General features: G+C 37.4%; 1 protein-coding gene across 1 annotated transcript in view; it reads left to right on the forward strand.

Moving 5' to 3' along the window:
* Positions 1–11,836, forward strand: part of NAMPT (nicotinamide phosphoribosyltransferase) — a 32,191-nt gene extending 20,355 nt beyond the window's left edge. The window contains exons 8-11 of the mRNA XM_032996250.2: positions 151–270; positions 6,713–6,853; positions 6,995–7,129; positions 8,888–11,836. Coding sequence (XP_032852141.2) covers positions 151–270; positions 6,713–6,853; positions 6,995–7,129; positions 8,888–9,001 — 510 coding nt within the window. The 3' untranslated portion in view covers positions 9,002–11,836. The remainder of the gene's footprint in view (positions 1–150; positions 271–6,712; positions 6,854–6,994; positions 7,130–8,887) is intronic.
* The last annotated feature ends 6,274 nt before the right edge of the window (positions 11,837–18,110 follow it).

The following is an 18,110-nucleotide window of genomic DNA, read 5'->3' on the forward strand; positions in this document are numbered from 1 at the left end:
ATAGATTTAGAGCAGGATATGTGGGTATATTTATGGATTTTTTTTTTTTTTTTGAGAGAGAACATAACTCAAATGTGGAAGTTGTGTTTCTTTATTAGAATGGAAGGAGTTTATTTTTATTTTGAACTGTCTCCCTTCTCTTTTCAACAGGTCTTGGAGATCTTAGGGAAGAAGTTTCCCATTACAGAGAACTCAAAAGGCTACAAGTTGCTGCCACCGTACCTCAGAGTTATTCAAGGGGATGGTGTGGATATCAACACATTGCAAGAGGTAGGAGATCCTGTTCATGTGTGGGGGTGACACTGGCAATGTTGATGTTTAATCAGGCCTCTTTTATGACTAGTCAGATGTTGCATCAGAGACTGCTGACTCCACCCAGCCTTTCATTCCAGACACTGGCAGCGATATCCTAATGTGTAGAACAAGTTCATTAAAACTCCACAGGAAATTATTAAAATGCATAAACCCCCCAGCCCCAAAAGGCATTTCCTAATCTGCCCTGTTGTAACCCTTCTCCTCCCACTGTCTCTCCTTTTGTGTGCTTTCATCCTGCTTGTCGAGTCAATTCAGATCAAAATCTGTCAGTGTTTGGTCCTTTCATTGATATCTAAGGCACACTGCGTGACTGCTGTGCTATAGCAATAGTAGTAATTAACTGGTTCAGCTCATTAGTTATGTACCATCTGACACATGTTTGCACTCAAGTATGAAGGTGTAGTTTTGAAGGAGGCTTTTTAAAAACAGTGGTAAGGGAGGCTAGCTCATTGATTTGACAAATAGTGGAATAAGGATTGCCGAAAGCCCAGAAAGTAGTATGCCAGATTAGACTGTAGCTTGAGTCAAAAGTATAATTTCATCAAGACAAAAATTGGTTATTTAGTAGATACTGTGTGCTTGAAACTAGTTATAAGTTCACCACTATTGACTAGATGGAGATACTAAGTAATATAACGTGGTTGCAAAGGTATAGACTACAGTAACTACAGGTGACAAGGGGCATGTACAAGGAAGAGGACTTGACTTCATCAGGTTTGTCCTGGGTAAAGTTAAGACAATTTTACTTGATTTTATTGATGCTTGTCTTAGCTTTCTAGATTGACACATCCTTAGATTCTTCTTAACAAAGTTGACTTTTGCTGCTCCTCAAAATTAGGAGTAAGAGAGACATCAGGCTTGTTTTTTTAGTAAGTCTGAAACTATCTGCATATCTAACTTGGACAAATAACATGAACCTCAACAACAGAGCTCAAATTTGTCACTCAGATCCTTAGAGAGCAGTTAATATTGAGATTGTTACCTGTTACTGCAGTCACGCACTACAGTTTTGTTCCTCTTGCTTTAAATTGAATTTGCCTTTAAAGCAAATTTTATTTTACCTTATTCTCGAAAAAAAACATGGAACAACAAAATACAACTCTGCTAATGTGTTTAACAGAAGACAAGCATGAGAGGTTAATAGTTAGAAAGCCTTATCATTAGATAGTAGAGAAAGAGACTTTTTTTTAATAAACTTATGGTTGTTCTCAACAACCATTTAACAGGACTGATGCCTGTGTTAGGCAAAGTATGTTGTGGTTGAGATTTTCATGAGTTATGTCAGGAAAGAAACTGGACTATTAATTCTTTCTTGTAAGGAACTCAAAGGTTGCATTCTATAAGTTTTACTGGACAGAATTCAAGGATGCTCACAGAGCACTCTCCAAGGTCTAAATAGAGCAGGAAAATAATTCCAGCAGCGAATAGGAGAGGATAAGAGGCAGAAAGAGATTCTTTGTTCAGATGATCTGCCCGTTTACATGTTTTCCTCAAGAAACTATAATTGATTATGTTAAGTCTACCTGTAATATGTAGTAGAAGAGTTGAAGATCCAGTTCCACAGGACATACAGAGCAGATATAACTCATGGCTTCCTTCTCATCTCTTCCTGACTGTAACCTTGCTGTGCACCTCGTGTCAGCTTTGGTCACTGAACCACTGGTCATTAAATTAATTTAGCCCACACATGTAGCAGCAAACTAACTCAATGAAAAGTGATCAATTTTGTGGTTTAGTGAATTAAATTGGCCCCAAAAAAGAGTCTAGTATTCACTGGCACAATACAGGGGAGAAAATAAACTGTTGGTTTTGAGCTGGGAGAAGCAGGCACAAAGGAAAGAAACACTTCTCATTTGAAAGCAGCAAGTTATGTTGGAGCAAAAAGACCATGACCTTACATCCTAAGTTTAGTTATGTTTAAATTTCATGGATCTCTTTATCCTCTTATGTCAGCAAAAGCAAAGTTACCATGCTGACTTTTGGAAGACTGGGTAATAGCTTGCCATTAAAAACAACCAACCAACCAAAAAAAAAGCCCAACAAAACATCCCCCAAACCAACCCAATCCTACCAACTCATCCTTTTGAAAAAGGAGTTTACATAAACAAATATGAATGTATCGTTGTGGCCATATTTTTTTTTCCCCCTCTTACAGCCTATGCAAGTGACTATTCTATCTATTCTATATCAGTCTTAGCTTCTAGGCATGATTTATTGTGATGGATCAGATGAAAGGTAATGGGTACAACAGGAAAACCTAGAATGAGTAATGACGAGTCTCATTTAACTATCCAAACTAGCTGAAACAACAATATAGAAAACAACTCAAGAGTATAAACTGGATTTTAAAATTCTTTGTTTTAATAGGGGATGCTGGTAGAACAGGTAAGGAACCTTTTCTGACTTTCATCTAGCATTTTCACTTTTTAAAATCATTCCAATCTGCTAACTCCACAATATACTATACTTTCAAAGGATTTTCTTTGAACATTCAATTTCCAGATGTCTTTAAATTTTATACAAAGAAAATCCTCTAATCTGGAGTCACAGTTGACATGTTAGTCATGCTCATAATGGTCAGAGGAAGCTGGTCAAAACCTTGATACCCAAACTGTTCTCCCTGGATAGGTTTGAAAGTGTGAGACAAGAAATTCTTCCCTATTGTTCCCCTTTGGGGAGGTTTCTGTTGTTTCAGATCTCTCTCTTTTTTTTTTCTTCCCTATTATGGCTGCTGTTTGCCATCTCTTTCCCATACCTAAGGAAGCTGTTATCTGGGCCTCTGCTGTGAGTCACTGGTAGTGTCAGAGCTTTCTTTCAACTTAGTCTTGATTTTCCTTCCACCCCTCACCAACCAAAGATTAGTCTGAGTAAGTAAATCCCTTGGGAGAGAGTGGAAAGTTAGAAGCCAGTTCTTCACCCAAGGTAAGTAAGGAGTTGTGCCAGTGGCACAGGTTGAACAAACTATCTGTAAACGAGAGCAGGAACACTAGCTGGAAGGGGGTTCACATTTCTTCTCACTCAGGCAAGAATCTTAAGCAGCCATGGCCCAGCTACGCTATACTTGTACTAGCATCTGTTAACCTACAAGTATCAGCAAACATGAAGTCCAAGCATCATGTGCCTTGGTAGGATGTTGTTTATACCAGGTAGTTTGTGCTACATCTTGCAGGCGTGTTCAGGTGAACTCAATGTCAGACCTGGCTTGGTCAGCATCTGGATGGAACTTGATCAGAGTCCAGAGCTTACCTACATTAACCTTTTCAAAAGACAGTGTAGATAAGCAGAGTTCGTAACCAGGGCCAGCCAAGTCTTGTTTCTTATGGTACTATTGGATCTTATGCTTAAAGAGAGGGTATAAAAAGTCCCTTTTCTTATCCTTCCTTCATCATCTTTCAGTTACTTCTGAGATGCTTAAGGGAGAATTTAACTCATTTCAATCCTTTATCCTCCCTGAGTATCCCTTTTAACTGCTTCCAGGAGAACCTAATCAGCTGAAAATATGGATTCCTTTTGTGCATGGTCACTGTCTGAAAGGTCTTGATGACTACTGCAAAAATACACAGGATTGTCACATATTGCAGGGGTATTTGTTCAGGATACAAAGCTTCCTTCCTTCCAGGAACAAACTTTCCCTTAAGTGAAAGTCATGGTGGTAGGGCCTGAGATTTGTTTTTCTTGACAACTTGGATGAGGCTGAGTAAACTGGTACCATTAGAATGATCGAAACTCATTGATGAGATCTCTACTGGGGAAACCTCTGCTAAAAACATAGCAGAAAGGTGTTCAGAGCAGATCCTCAAAATGTTACGGCTCTGCAGTCCACCTCTCCTGTTGGCTGGCATCTGTCAGGCATTTAGACCGAGAGTATCTGTGAAGAGACAGTCTGCATGTGACTGAATGGATAAACAAAATACTAGTATGCTTTTTTGGTTACATTAGCTACCCATTTGCCACTGTCTGAAGTTGGAATTGCCTTTTTTTTCTTTTCTTTTTTTTTCTTTTTTCTTTTTTTTTCTTTTCTTTTTTTTTTCTTTTTTCTTTTTTTTTTCTTTTCTTTTCTTTTTTCTTTTTTCTTTTCTTCTTTTCTTTTCTTTTCTTTTCTTTTCTTTTCTTTCTTTTCTTTTCTTTTCTTTTCTTTTCTTTTCTTTTCTTTTCTTTTCTTTTCTTTTCTTTTCTTTCTTTTCTTTTCTTTTCTTTTCTTTTCTTTTCTTTTCTTTTCTTTCTTTCTTTCCTTTCTTTCCTTTCCTTTCCTTTCCTTTCCTTTCCTTTCCTTTCCTTTCCTTTCCTTTCCTTTCCTTTCCTTTCCTTTCCTTTCCTTTCCTTTCCTTTCCTTTCCTTTCCTTTCCTTTCCTTTCCTTTCCTTTCCTTTCCTTTCCTTTCCTTTCCTTTCCTTTCCTTTCCTTTCCTTTCCTTTCCTTTCCTTTCCTTTCCTTTCCTTTCCTTTCCTTTCCTTTCCTTTCCTTTCCTTTCCTTTCCTTTCCTTTCCTTTCCTTTCCTTTCCTTTCCTTTCCTTTCCTTTCCTTTCCTTTCCTTTCCTTTCCTTTCCTTTCCTTTCCTTTCCTTTCCTTTCCTTTCCTTTCCTTTCCTTTCCTTTCCTTTCCTTTCCTTTCCTTTCCTTTCCTTTCCTTTCCTTTCCTTTCCTTTCCTTTCCTTTCCTTTCCTTTCCTTTCCTTTCCTTTCCTTTCCTTTCCTTTCCTTTCCTTTCCTTTCCTTTCCTTTCCTTTCCTTTCCTTTCCTTTCCTTTCCTTTCCTTTCCTTTCCTTTCCTTTCCTTTCCTTTCCTTTCCTTTCCTTTCCTTTCCTTTCCTTTCCTTTCCTTTCCTTTCCTTTCCTTTCCTTTCCTTTCCTTTCCTTTCCTTTCCTTTCCTTTCCTTTCCTTTCCTTTCCTTTCCTTTCCTTTCCTTTCCTTTCCTTTCCTTTCCTTTCCTTTCCTTTCCTTTCCTTTCCTTTCCTTTCCTTTCCTTTCCTTTCCTTTCCTTTCCTTCCTTTCCTTTCCTTTCCTTTCCTTTCCTTTCCTTTCCTTTCCTTTCCTTTCCTTTCCTTTCCTTTCCTTTCCTTTCCTTTCCTTTCCTTTCCTTTCCTTTCCCTTTCCTTTCCTTTCCTTTCCTTTCCTTTCCTTTCCTTTCCTTTCCTTTCCTTTCCTTTCCTTTCCTTTCCTTTCCTTTCCTTTCCTTTCCTTTCCTTTCCTTTCCTTTCCTTTCCTTTCCTTTCCTTTCCTTTCCTTTCCTTTCCTTTCCTTTCCCCCCCTTTTCCCTTTTTTACTCCTTTTTTTTTTTCCTTTTTTTTTCCTCTTTCCTCATTAATTAAACATTAATTTTGCCTTAGCTCTCCCTTTAAAAAATGGTGGCTTGACATCAGTAGCTCCTGAAACAGTCCTGTTCAGTGTTACTCCAACATTTCTTTTTGATGCAGGGGGCTGAGACTGCACAAAAGATTAGCAGATTTCTGAAGATACTGATTTTTGAAACTCTGCACTGTTCCCCATAGATTTTGTCCTTCCATTCTGCTTCTTACCTTCCTTTTCTGTATGGATTGGATTTTGCTATTATACCCACTCTGAGGTTTTCTCACCCACTTTTGTTAGTAAAATGGTTAGGAGATAGGCATTCAAACACTCTCCTTTTGGGGCTATAACCATCGTTTCAGGCTGTCATAAGAATAACAGGTCAGGGAAACAAATCTTGGCCACTTATGAGCATGGCTAAACTAGCACCCCTTACTCCAGGCTAGAGGATGTCATGTTTGTCTGGATAGAATGAGTGTGGAGAAAACTGATATAGTAATTTTTAACTTGACTGTTGATACCGGTGCAGTTCACACTGATCTGTATGTACCTGCCTGAGAAGTTGGCAAAGCAAATTTTTTGAGCAGCTCTATGTATTTCCATTTCCCATCTTCAAAATTGCTAACCTAATTCTAGTCAATGTGATTTTCAGGAGAACTGCTCTGTGGAAGTCACTGATCAAAGTGGGTAGTAACTTTCTGGAGTTGATGAGCAAGATGACTGCTTTGTTTCAGGACACATGCTATGCCTTGAGGTCTTCCCATAATTCTGAAAAGTCAGAAGGCTCTAAAATGTTCACATAAGTCTTTTATTTTCTTTAGACCTCTGATTGTCTGGGCATTGCATTACTCTGCTACCCTAGTTTGGAAAATATATATGTTGGCATGATAATAGTTTTACAGCAAAACTTTTCTGTAATTATACCATGCTGAAATCACAAATAAAAATGCAAACAGCGTATCAAATATTGACAGAATTATGTATGTCTGCTGGAAACTGAATGTTAGTTGGTTTAATTGTCTGTAAAAGCATCTTGTTTAAGTAGTATAATATTTTTATGGAAAAATGGCATGGCCAAAAGCATTCTCCATCATAATTTTCTTTTTCTTATTAGATTGTGGAGGGAATGAAGAAGAATAAATGGAGTATTGAGAATATTGCCTTTGGATCTGGTGGAGCTTTGTTGCAGAAACTAACCAGAGATCTCTTGAACTGTTCCTTCAAATGTAGTTACGTGGTGACCAATGGTCTTGGGGTATGTCTTTGTACAACTTCTACCATTGTGTTTTCAGTAGAGGCCTCCCCACTGGAAAACCTGTTTGATCTGCATTAGGCAAACAAGCCCCACAAAGCTCTTTCCTTTAAAAAAAAAAAAAAAATACTCTTTTCATTTTAGGTAAATGTCTTCAAGGATCCCGTTGCTGATCCAAACAAAAGGTCAAAGAAAGGACGACTGTCATTGCATAGGACACCTGCTGGAGATTATGTGACACTTGAAGAAGGCAAGGGAGATCTTGAAGAGTATGGACAGGTATGAATTTCCAAAATGTATCACATCATTCTTCATGCAAAACTAGACTGAGGAAAAAGCAGGTTATAACTTATTATCAGGATTTATTTTTGATTGTCTTTTTCTTCTAACTCCCATTTTATTACCTCAGAAGTATTTCCAGTGCCAAATTCAGTAACAGCAGACTGTTAGAATGCCAGTAGAATGTTCAGGCTTTACAACTGGAAATCTCTTTTGTTTGTCTTCAGAAACAAGACAACTTTTCTGCACTTTCCCAAAACTAATGTCTCGATGTTGCAGAATATATGCTAGCCAAGTAGTTCTGTATGGGCTATATTGTACAATTTGAGCAGTGACCTGAGGTAGAGGTGGGAGAGGGACGGACTTAACTAAAAGTTATTTCTGCTTCCCTGTTGAGATTTTTTTAAGTAGTTCCTTCAGGTGTTAATGCTCTATATGTGGAGAGTTGCCCAGTTTTCAAAGGTGTAAATTTAAACCAGGAATTCAGTTTTCCTGTTAATTCTTTATGATTGCAAAATGAAATGCCATTTCAGTAAGATAAGCACAAACTTCATGCCAGTCTCAGGTTTTCAGTTAGGTATCTCTTAAATTTTCAGGGTGCAAGCAATGAAATGTTTAACTGCATGTTGAATCTCTTCCTGAATTAAGAAGACTGAAAATAAGTTATGAAATTGCACTTCAGCCTGTAGAAGGTTTCTTGAGTTTTCTGATATACAGAAGCACAATTCTGTGCTACTAGTCAGAGGGGTACTACTAATCATACTAGTTTATGCAACAGTAAGCATAAAACTGAGATCTTCAATTTTATTTCAGGACAGAATACAGTTATATTCAGTGTAGATAATGTGCTCTGGATGCAAAGATTTAAGAAAAAAGACTTTCAAAGTTATGCATACACATATCTATGTTTGTGATGAACAGATAGAAAGATACAGAAAGATGTATATATATATATATATATATGTAGAGAGGGAGGGACCTAATGATGAGAATCTCTTCAAAACAGATCACAGGACTTTGGCTCTGAAATTAGGCAATACATAGTTCCTTAATTTTTGACAGGTGAAATAATTAAAAAAATTTTCTGTCCTGGGACACTAGAGAAGGTTATTTGTGTGGTAGAGGTTCTGGGACTCCGTGGGAAATGACAGGGAAATGTACCCTTTTGTGGGCCCATTTCCCTGAAGCCCCAGGTCCTTGGAATAGGTCATCAAGCATAGCAACTGCTCAGCATTGTTTTTGTGCTAACTTTTCTGTGCAAAGCTGTGCTTATTGTTCTCTTACTGTGCTGTTTGCAAGCACTTCTTGATACACTGTTTTACAAAATACATGTGCAAAGGGGAGTGTGAAGAAAGATTTTAATTATTTTTTTCATAGTTGCTCTAGAAGAAGTAAAGATTTTATTTAAACCTCTGTAAATTAATTGTATTAAATTGGTTGAGTGTTGCCTTTCATACCAGCTGCTCTTGCGAGGTATATTTAGGATGTTTTTGGCTTTGGCCAGATACGGACAACTCACTTTAGGGGGACTACTTATAACAAAGCTTCTGTCTCTCCACAGGATGGCCTAAATTCTTTTTTTCTGTCTAATCGTTAGTGAAAGGGGTCAGAAGAAGCTGTAAAGATTTAGTTTCTTGACAGTCTAAAGCTTTAGCCTGTACCAGGTTTGACTTGTGTGCTCGCTTTTCAGTTTGTGTAATCTATGTTGCTTGTTCATTTGCCAAAGCACTCTTGCTAAAACAGTGCTGTTTCTTGCAGGATCTCCTTCATACAGTATTTAAGAATGGAAAGGTAACGAAGTCATACTCATTTGATGAAGTAAGACAAAATGCCAGGCTGAAGAACAGTGAACTAGAAATGGCGTCTCACTAAGTTCCATTCCATGTCTGTGTATGTGTGTGTGTAACAAGTACGTACTGCATAGCTACTGGGTTTATTGTACAGATCTGTGTGTTTGTGTTTTATGACATTGTAGCCAAATTATTTGTTGGTTTATGGACATACTGCCCTATCTTTTGCCAGTCTTTAGAAAAGATAAAATCAGGAAATGGTACTTTCATTGTAAAACATATTTAATGCTAAAGTGTGCTTTTTAGGGCCCTTTGCCAGTAGTGATTCAATCTGGTATTGATCTTTTCACAAATGAGACAGAGCTGAGAAACTTTTTTATATATAACAGAATATCACAAAATGGATTTACATAAAATTATCATAATTGCTTTATGTTTATATTTAACTTGTATTTTTGTACAAACAAGATTGTGTAAAATATATTTAAAGTTTCAATAATTAAGTCTTTCCAACTTTTCATGATTTTTATGAGCACAGACTTTCAAGAAAATATTTGGGGGGGGGAAAATCCATTGCCTTTTGTCCATTAATCAGCAAATAAAACATGGCCTTAAAGTTTGTTGTGACTTTGTACCATTTGACAACTAAATCAGGACTCGTATCTCTAAGATCCCATAGAATTGCTGACCTCACCGTTTCTTGTAGTTGTCTGTATTAGTAAATCTGCATTAAAGAAATTACTTCTTACTAGAAGGTTTAGGTACTACAGACCTTGCTGGCACAGTAAGGTATATAAACAAAATGCCAAATTTGAAAGGATTCTCTACTGCAACTTAACTTGCCAAGTCTATCCCACTTGGCACAAGCACCTCAATATTTTAAGAGTAAAGTTTTTAAGAGATCTCCTCTTCCACTATAGAATATATGTGTAAAATACTGAAATATGGAAGCGGTGTATTTTAAAGTAATTACACTTCTGGGTTTATTTTTCATATACTGTAAGTGACATGACTTTAAAGCAAAATACTGGACTGGGTAGTGCACTTTTTTACTTTTTTGTATTTTTTTCATTGATTTGCCTTTTGTCAGACTGGATGTTAAATTGTAAAAATGTTTAACTATTTTTGTTAACAACTTTAATAAAACTTTATGCTAGCCAAACTCCTACATGAATGGCAGACCTGTTTCCCCTTCTCGCCCTGTCTCATTGGGGTGAGGAGGAGCTTTTAACTTGCAGAGGGTAACTGTAAAACAATATATTTGAGAGATATTTTGGAACTGTCTGCACGTGATTGTATTTGCTCTCTGCAAACGCTTGATTTGAATATCTGCTGGAAAATAAAACTGGTGAGGATTTCGTTTGAGAAGCTATGTAGTAACCTCTGAAATGTTTTAGTACTGTAGGATGGCTCTCATTAGAAAAGTACCTCCCTTAAAAACAGAAAACAACAACAAAAGCAAATGGCTTTTGTTTGCTGGTTTGTTTGGTTTTTTATGTTATGCTGGTGATCAACTATCAGCCAATGGATTAATATAGTGATGTAATTAATGCTTCTGATTAGTGAATGATGTTACAGAAAAATGGTAGGGGTCCTCTAAAATAATTTAAGCCTACAAAATTTTATAAAATGTGCTTTTAGAGGAAGATTGAAAAGCCATACTTCATTGTTCTTATTCTCTCGCCAAAAAGGGCCACATCAAAGCACCCATAATATTTCCAGGGTTTGTGGTGAAGACATTTATGCCCAGTCTCAATAGTTCTTGTTAAAGAAAACTTGTTTTTCACTTGTAGTGTATGTAATTATACATTTAAGTGATGTATTGTTTCCAAATTAGTGCTTTAGTAAGACTCTAAATGCTGACCTTTCACACTGAGGAACTGCCTTCCCTTTGCTATACTGATGCTGTTTGTATTTGACAGGGAAAGATTTTAAATCTGGACCTAGGATCAGTAGCAGGTAAATAGTACAGAGCCTATTTCACTCCTCCACATGTGTACTAGGGAATTTTATGATGTATGGTTTAAAAAACAATAAAGTAAATGCTGCTTTAATTCTGTACCAATAAAAATTTTGATAGCTATTGACTACCCATAACTGATATTTTTGTACTTGAGAACTGAGGATATACTGTGGAAGCACTGTTTTCTTGTGTACCATGAAATACATTAGTAATTGTTCAGTATTGTCTAAAACTTTTAGCTTATTAGTTGGACACTTGAAGCAAATTGTCTACTTGTGCATGTCACTTTCAGAAAGTTGTCACATCACTCATTTTATTAAATGTTAATATCTTTAAAAGGAAAGAAAGAAAAAAAAAAAAAAGATAAACACCTGGTGCTATTCAGACCTGAATACGTGTCCCTGTGTTTGCGGTTTGACATTGTGGGCATCAAGGAGTTGACAGAAATTACTGCAGTGCTTGAACCATACAATATCCTAATTCTTCCACATGAAAGCAAACAGCATGTTTAAGTTTGCTTTAAATTACTAGATTTGTAGTCATTGATCTATTTTAATTATCCCCATTTCATAATATAATACAGTATTTGTATTTAAAAATAGGAATTGGGAGTTTTGTGTTTAATACTCTTATTTGTAACCATATTTAGCATAAGAAATGGATTTTATAAGACTTATTTTTTTTTCTTCAGCTGCATGACTATGAAAAGATGCTTTTTTGGTACTTTGAAAGATCTGAGGAGAGAATGGAAGAGTACTTAACTGTTTGGTTTGCCAAAATCAAAACAAAGCTTAAGCAGTTTTTTCTTATAGGTTTTACATTCCTTCTTAACCTGTTTAGTGAAGAATAAATATTCCTCACTTAAATCCTCTGTTAAAGTAATTTTAATGTACTTAGCATCAAATACCAGTATGTAATACACATGGAAATAAAGTTTAGTTCTGGCAGTGAAAATAACAGCCATTTGACTGTGTCTTAAAGTTGTGATGTTGGCCATCAGATTTCATTCCTGTGCTCTTTGTTGCCAAACCCAAACCAGAGCATAGCTGAGCACACACAGCATTACAGTCCTCTAGGAGAGCTGCTCAGTTGGCTTACATGCAGTTTGTGGTTAAGTGATTGAATTTACAGTCAGTTCAGTTCTAGAGAAGAGAAGGAAAATGAGGCTCTTTTTTTTTTTCTCATTTGCCTTTTTTTTTTTTTTTTCTTTGTGCGGGGAGGGGAGTGGTGAGCACACCTGTGCTTCAGCATCTTGCCTGTTTGGGAAGGAAGCACTTGTAATTGAATTGGATATAAGGAATTATCCTCTATTTATATTTTATATAATCCTTTCTTAGATAAAGATTCATTATTTAAATTTTACCTCTCAAGCCACTAAAAATGCTTGTTTAAAAGCAAATTAAGCCAAAGATGTTGCAGCCTTCAGTTCAGTATCTGTCAAAAAATGATGTCAGCTCTTTACCAGAGAGAATGTTTCATGTCCCTATGGACAGGATTTTCATCATTAGAATTACACTTTTAATTCCTACATGACTTTAAATTAGAGGGTACCTTACAAACACAGGCGTCATATAGGCACCTAGTGTAAACATTATTTATTGTCATTTGTTGCTGGTCCCTTCAAGTCTTACTGTAATGTAAAAAGGAGCTCCTGTAGCCTATAATAATGGACTTTTAGCACTTAATGTAACAGAGACTTTAAATTTATCTTTACAGAGAATGTGCACAGCCTAAGTGGTGGGCATACCTCTTCTTCCTCCTTTACATGCTGGTAAAAACCTCCAGCTACACTACTCCAGATTTTCTGACCCTAATCAGCCTTTGTGCGAGCTAAAAGTGATTGCCAACAGCAAGTGTTCAGTGGTAGGCTCCCAGGCCATCATCCAGAGGAGTCTACAGGGAAATTCCAGGCCTCAGACTGTGCAGGAGATGGCAAGGGACCCACAAATGTGTCTCTCTTCCTAGGTCCTCCTATTCTCCTGTAATAAATAAAATAGCACCTGTGCTGAGCTGCTCAAGGCAGGAACCATAAGGATGCATTTGAGCAATGGTAATTGTATCTCTACCTGGTAACGTAGGGGTTTTTTGTCCATGAAAGCCCGGTCAGGGTCCCGTAGGTGTGCACCTTCTCTGTTAAATTTGTGAACATTCGAGTGAAAGATGATCCTTTTGTCATAAACCTGGTAGATAGAGGCACCGTATGTGGAGAGCTGCATGCCTTCTAAATAACCCAATGATCAGAAATAAGGAAATAGTGAGATTAAAGAGGTTCCATAAGGTCACATTTACTGAAATTGGTTGTTAACCATGGATGTTAGGTTCATTTTATTTTCCCCATTTTAGTAGTAGCACAGCTGATCTTGCTAATGATTTTAAAACACCCTTCACAGTTACCTAAAGATGTTTGGGTTTAATTCATGGCAAGGGATGAAAAGCACTTAGCAACAGAGCATTTCTAAAAAGTATTTTCCTGTGGTACAGTATTTTGTTGAAAGGTACCCTGATTTCTGTTGTAATATAATCCAGAGCAATTCAAAGGATATGGGAGTAAAGTCAGCAGGATTCTTCTCAAGTAACATATTTTGTTCTTTATAATTTCCTTACTAATCTTTATCTGAGTACTCCTAATTGCTGTTTGAATAGAATTTGTAGAATTTTCAATTTATGGCTGAGGTTTCCTGGAATCAGAATTGCAGTCCTAGCTCCTGCCTGGAACAGAGAGGTCTCTTAAGGACAGATAGAGAGGCATCATGCCTCCGGCAGTGTTTTTACTTCCCTCTTATACAACTCTTCTGAGTAGAAGGGCAAGTTTATTATTTGTTTATTTGTGAGCCAAAAAGTCAGAAAATTTGGTTTGTATAACTCCTTTTTTCCCCAGCAGTTTAGATTGTATCTAAATCAATTCAAGTTGTTTCTTGAACACTAGATCTACTTACCTAGGCATACTCTAATTTATTAATATATATATAACTATTTACATTTTCTTATGCTTCATTGATTAATACTGGTCTGTGAGATCTGAGGAACTGATTCTTGGTAATTGTTCCAGTGCTTGTGTCAAACAAACATATTGCATGTAGCCAGGCAATTATAAATTACTGAAAATGGCTTCAGAATTTTCTATAATTACTGTACTTAAAAAATTCAAGAGGATAGATAAAGAATGCATGGAAGGATCTGAAGGCGGGACATTTTTACTACTTTGTCACTAGTTTAGGTTATTAGTAGTTATTTAAAGCTTTCACATCTGCTCTTTCAAACAGAAGGAGACAAGGAAACTTATTTTATTATGGCTGAGTATTTATATCACCAAAATTTTAATAAAAGTAATACACATGGCAGACCAATTGTATGGACATTATATCTTCTAAGCTAAAGTGAAGAGCATCAGTCTCAATCTTCCTTCCCTTTCCCAGAAAAAGGAGAAGAAAAAAGCTGTTTTCTCGGGACATTTGGGATGCAGTTTCCTCAGCTTTCTGACTGTAAAGAACAAGGCTGGCATGCTCTTCCCTTTCAAGGAAGTTTTCCTTATTCCAAAAGATGCTACCCTATTTTAAGCATAAGGAATTGCAGCTGGTGGTTGGGTATGTCAGAAGGATGACATACCCCAGTAATTTTAAGAGGATAATCTCTGGGCAGAATGGCTTTGGGTAGAGATACATCTGTAAGTCATGGAAAGGTCAGAGCATGACAGCTAATCCCCCTGGTGAGGGTGCCTCCCTGTGATTTCTGTCTCAGCTGAGCAGGTTCAAGTCTATCCTGTAATCCGATGTGAAAACATTGAGGCTATTCAACCAAAACAGAGTGTGGCCGTGTCCCTGTGATAACAAAGCAGTGGTCTGTTAATGTGCCCTGGTCCAACCTTAAGTCATTTTTCAAGGCTTGTAGCTACTTGTTAAGCCAAATACCAGTGACAAACTTCACTAAAGCTACTGTTCTTCCCACACGCTGGTTTTTGCAGCCTTACCTCCAGCACTGTTGCTTGAAGACCATTATTTGCTTTTATTGCAACTATAAATCTCCAGAAGATAAAAAGGAAGATTTTACCTCTGTACAAGGTTTCGCAATCTTTACACCTTCAGACTAAAACCAAAAGAGAAACCTGTCTCTTTGCTGCCTTTCATGTCCTGAGCTATGATCATGAAAATGTAAATAGACATATGAGAATCGGACAAAACTAAGAATTTGTTCTCTTAAAAACTGTTTTCTTTATAAAAGTCATATACTGAAACATACACTTAATAGTCTTTATCATAATTAATAAAACATAGCTGAATACTCAAACACTTTAATTTGGTTTCTGCAGGTGCTTCTTGACTCACCAGTCTCAGCCAGATTCCATACAGTTTTACACACAGTTAATCCCATCAGAGAGGCTGCACTGGCACACAGAATAGCAAGACAAAGTACTCGAGTATTATAGCAACCACAATGCTGGGTCTTCTGTCTGCTGGGAAAGTCCAGCACTGTATGAAATAACCAATCCTCCTGCCATCCCAAACTCCGAAAGAAAAAAAATGCATTTTTGGTAGGTTTAGTGAGCCTAATGCAGCTCCAGCTCTGTTTACAGCTGTGGAGTCTATTCCCATGGCTGTTTTTCTCTAAGTAAGCATGTATGTGTTTAACCCCTGATCTATCTTTCACAGTCATACTGAATTAGGCAAGACCTGGAGTTTCATTAGTTTCTTCCCCGTTACAATGGGGTCCTGCCCAAAGGCGTTTTGAGACAAGAACTTATGTGGTTATTGAACATGTGGTGTGCTGTAAACCAGCATGAGAAGATGGAGTGACTTTGGCAGATTGTGATAAGATTGCAAATACTAATTCCTTCCCAAGTCAGTTGATTAGACGTAAATGCTGTCACTGAGATGGTGGTTATAACACTGCAGCAAAGGCAGGGGTATGGAGATGCGTGTTGGCTAAGGCTGACGCTGACACTTTTCCAACTCACTTTCTTTACCCACTATTCTCTTAAAATACATGGAATTTGGAAAGTACCACTCTTACCAAGCTGCCATGTGTAATTTTCCTACAATGGGGTAAAGCTCTGTGTTACAGTGTCTGTTCTTGCCTAACATTTGAATTGCCTGGGTTTCTTTTTGTTTGTTTGTTTGTTTGTTTTTAGTGCTATTGAGCTTTGTACTGACACGTTTATGAAGCTATTTGTTTATAACCCCAGGATTTTGTCTTTAGGTGGTAGTAGAAGAATCATTCCTTCATGCATGAGGTTAGGATTATTTTTCCCTGTACACCTCAGTTTATGTTTATGCTGAATTTCATCTCCCGTTTTAATTTGCAATCACTGTGTTTCGTAAGGTTCTTTTGCAGTTCTTCACAATCAGCTCCCATCTTTATTACCCTGAGTAACTCATCACCTCCAGAGATGTCACCTATTTACTCATCCTTCTCTAGATGGTTTAATAACATGTTGAGCCACATAAGTTCCAGCATAGATCACTAAGTGGAGTTTCACCCTGGGAAAGCTGAGTATTTTTCCTACTCTCTTTGCTATCCTTTGATCAATACTGTATCCATGTAAGGACCTCCCCTCATGTCTCAAAAGTTTTTAGCTTCCTTCAAGACCAGATGAGAAACTCTCTTGAATGCCTTTTTGAAATTAAAGTAGGTTATATTAGAAGGGTCTCCCTTACCCACACACTTCTTGTCTCCTTCAAAGGGCTTCAAATAAAGTGACTTTCTCTTATACGTCATGCAGAGTCTTCCCGGGGTTCATTCCTTCCACTGTAATTTCAAAGTTAATTTTATCCACCTCCAGGATCCAGCCCCTTGATCTTTTTGTACCTTTGTCCACAAGATCAAAAGTCTCTTGAAAATTTGGAAAATCTGACTCCAGACAACTCAGGGGAATTTCTAAAACTGATTCTTGATTTTCTGCTGTCTTTGTCATGTTGCAATACAGTTCTCAGTGGCAAACGGCACAATGCTGACAAGATTCTACAGTCTTATTTGTGTGTTGACAGTCACTTATTTCAGTGGCGTACCTTGGGATAAGAAAAACAGCTAGCTGTGGGGACAAATCTGTTCTACAGGTTTGAATTAAAGAGGGACAGTTACCAAGTGACAAACCAATTTGTGGGAGGCTTGTCACCTGGTGATGCTTCTCAGGGACTTGAATGAATAGGAAAGCTGGACGTTATAAAAGAGACAGCCTCACCGGTCTCTTCATAAGAAATTTGATGTGGACTAGAGGCAGAGGGAACCTTGTTTGCACAGTGCGTGTCCTTGGACTCCCAAAAAGTTCTTGTATTTGACAGTGACTCTGGACTAAACCAGACTCCAGAGTACTTCTGAGTAAAGAGCCGTTTGCTTTAGAACTCCATACAAAGCTCTGTGGACATGTCTCATCCCCAAAAAATAGATATATAAACCTGGTTATCTCTATACTTGAAAGGAGGGTATATTGAAACTGCTGAGGTGCCTCTGGCTGGGCATGAAGTGAGCACTGGCAATTGGTGTTTTGCATATACTGACTGTACAGAGATCACATGCATGTAAGTGTATGTCCATATATATATATATTACATAAAGATGCAAATCTACCTATATATGAATAGACAAATGTATATAGATATGTATATATTCTATCTATTGAAAGAAGTGTCCATAAAGTCTAAAGGCTAATATTGATCTTTCATGGGCTATGATCTTTCACAAACTCTGTGTACAGGGATACTTGCCCTATTTCTTCCCAATAGCTTCATTTTGTACGTGATAAGGTTGTGTAAGCAGCCGTTTCAACTACCACCTGACTGGCAGCTTATGCTGAAATGATCGTCTATGATTACTCCTAAATCTGTCTCTGAATTAATTCTTGCCAAGACAGTCTGTGTGTCTGTCTGGTATTGTGTAAATTGGTATTTAGCTACCTGCCAGTGGATGTCATGGGACTGTGACCAGGCAAGTCAGGTTTGCGTAACAGTAACCTGTCTTTGTCCCTCTTTATTACCCTTCAATTTACATGTCTTCCACAGTCTTTATCAGCAGACATTTTATGTCACTGTCTAGTCCATTGAAGAACAAACTGGACTGTGGCAAAAAGACCCGAGTCCTTTGGCATCGCTGCCAAATGTGGTTGTGCTTACTGGTGAATCTCAATGATCAATATTTTGAGATCTGCAAGAACAAGTTTTTAAAGCATGTAGTTAATTACCTGGCAATTACATATTGCACAAGTTTTAAAACCAAACACAATGCTGTACTAATGCCT

The sequence above is a fragment of the Tyto alba genome, unplaced genomic scaffold (genome assembly GCF_018691265.1).
Source record: "Tyto alba isolate M040663 unplaced genomic scaffold, T.alba_DEE_v4.0 Super-Scaffold_2, whole genome shotgun sequence".
In the NCBI taxonomy this organism is placed as follows: domain Eukaryota; kingdom Metazoa; phylum Chordata; class Aves; order Strigiformes; family Tytonidae; genus Tyto; species Tyto alba.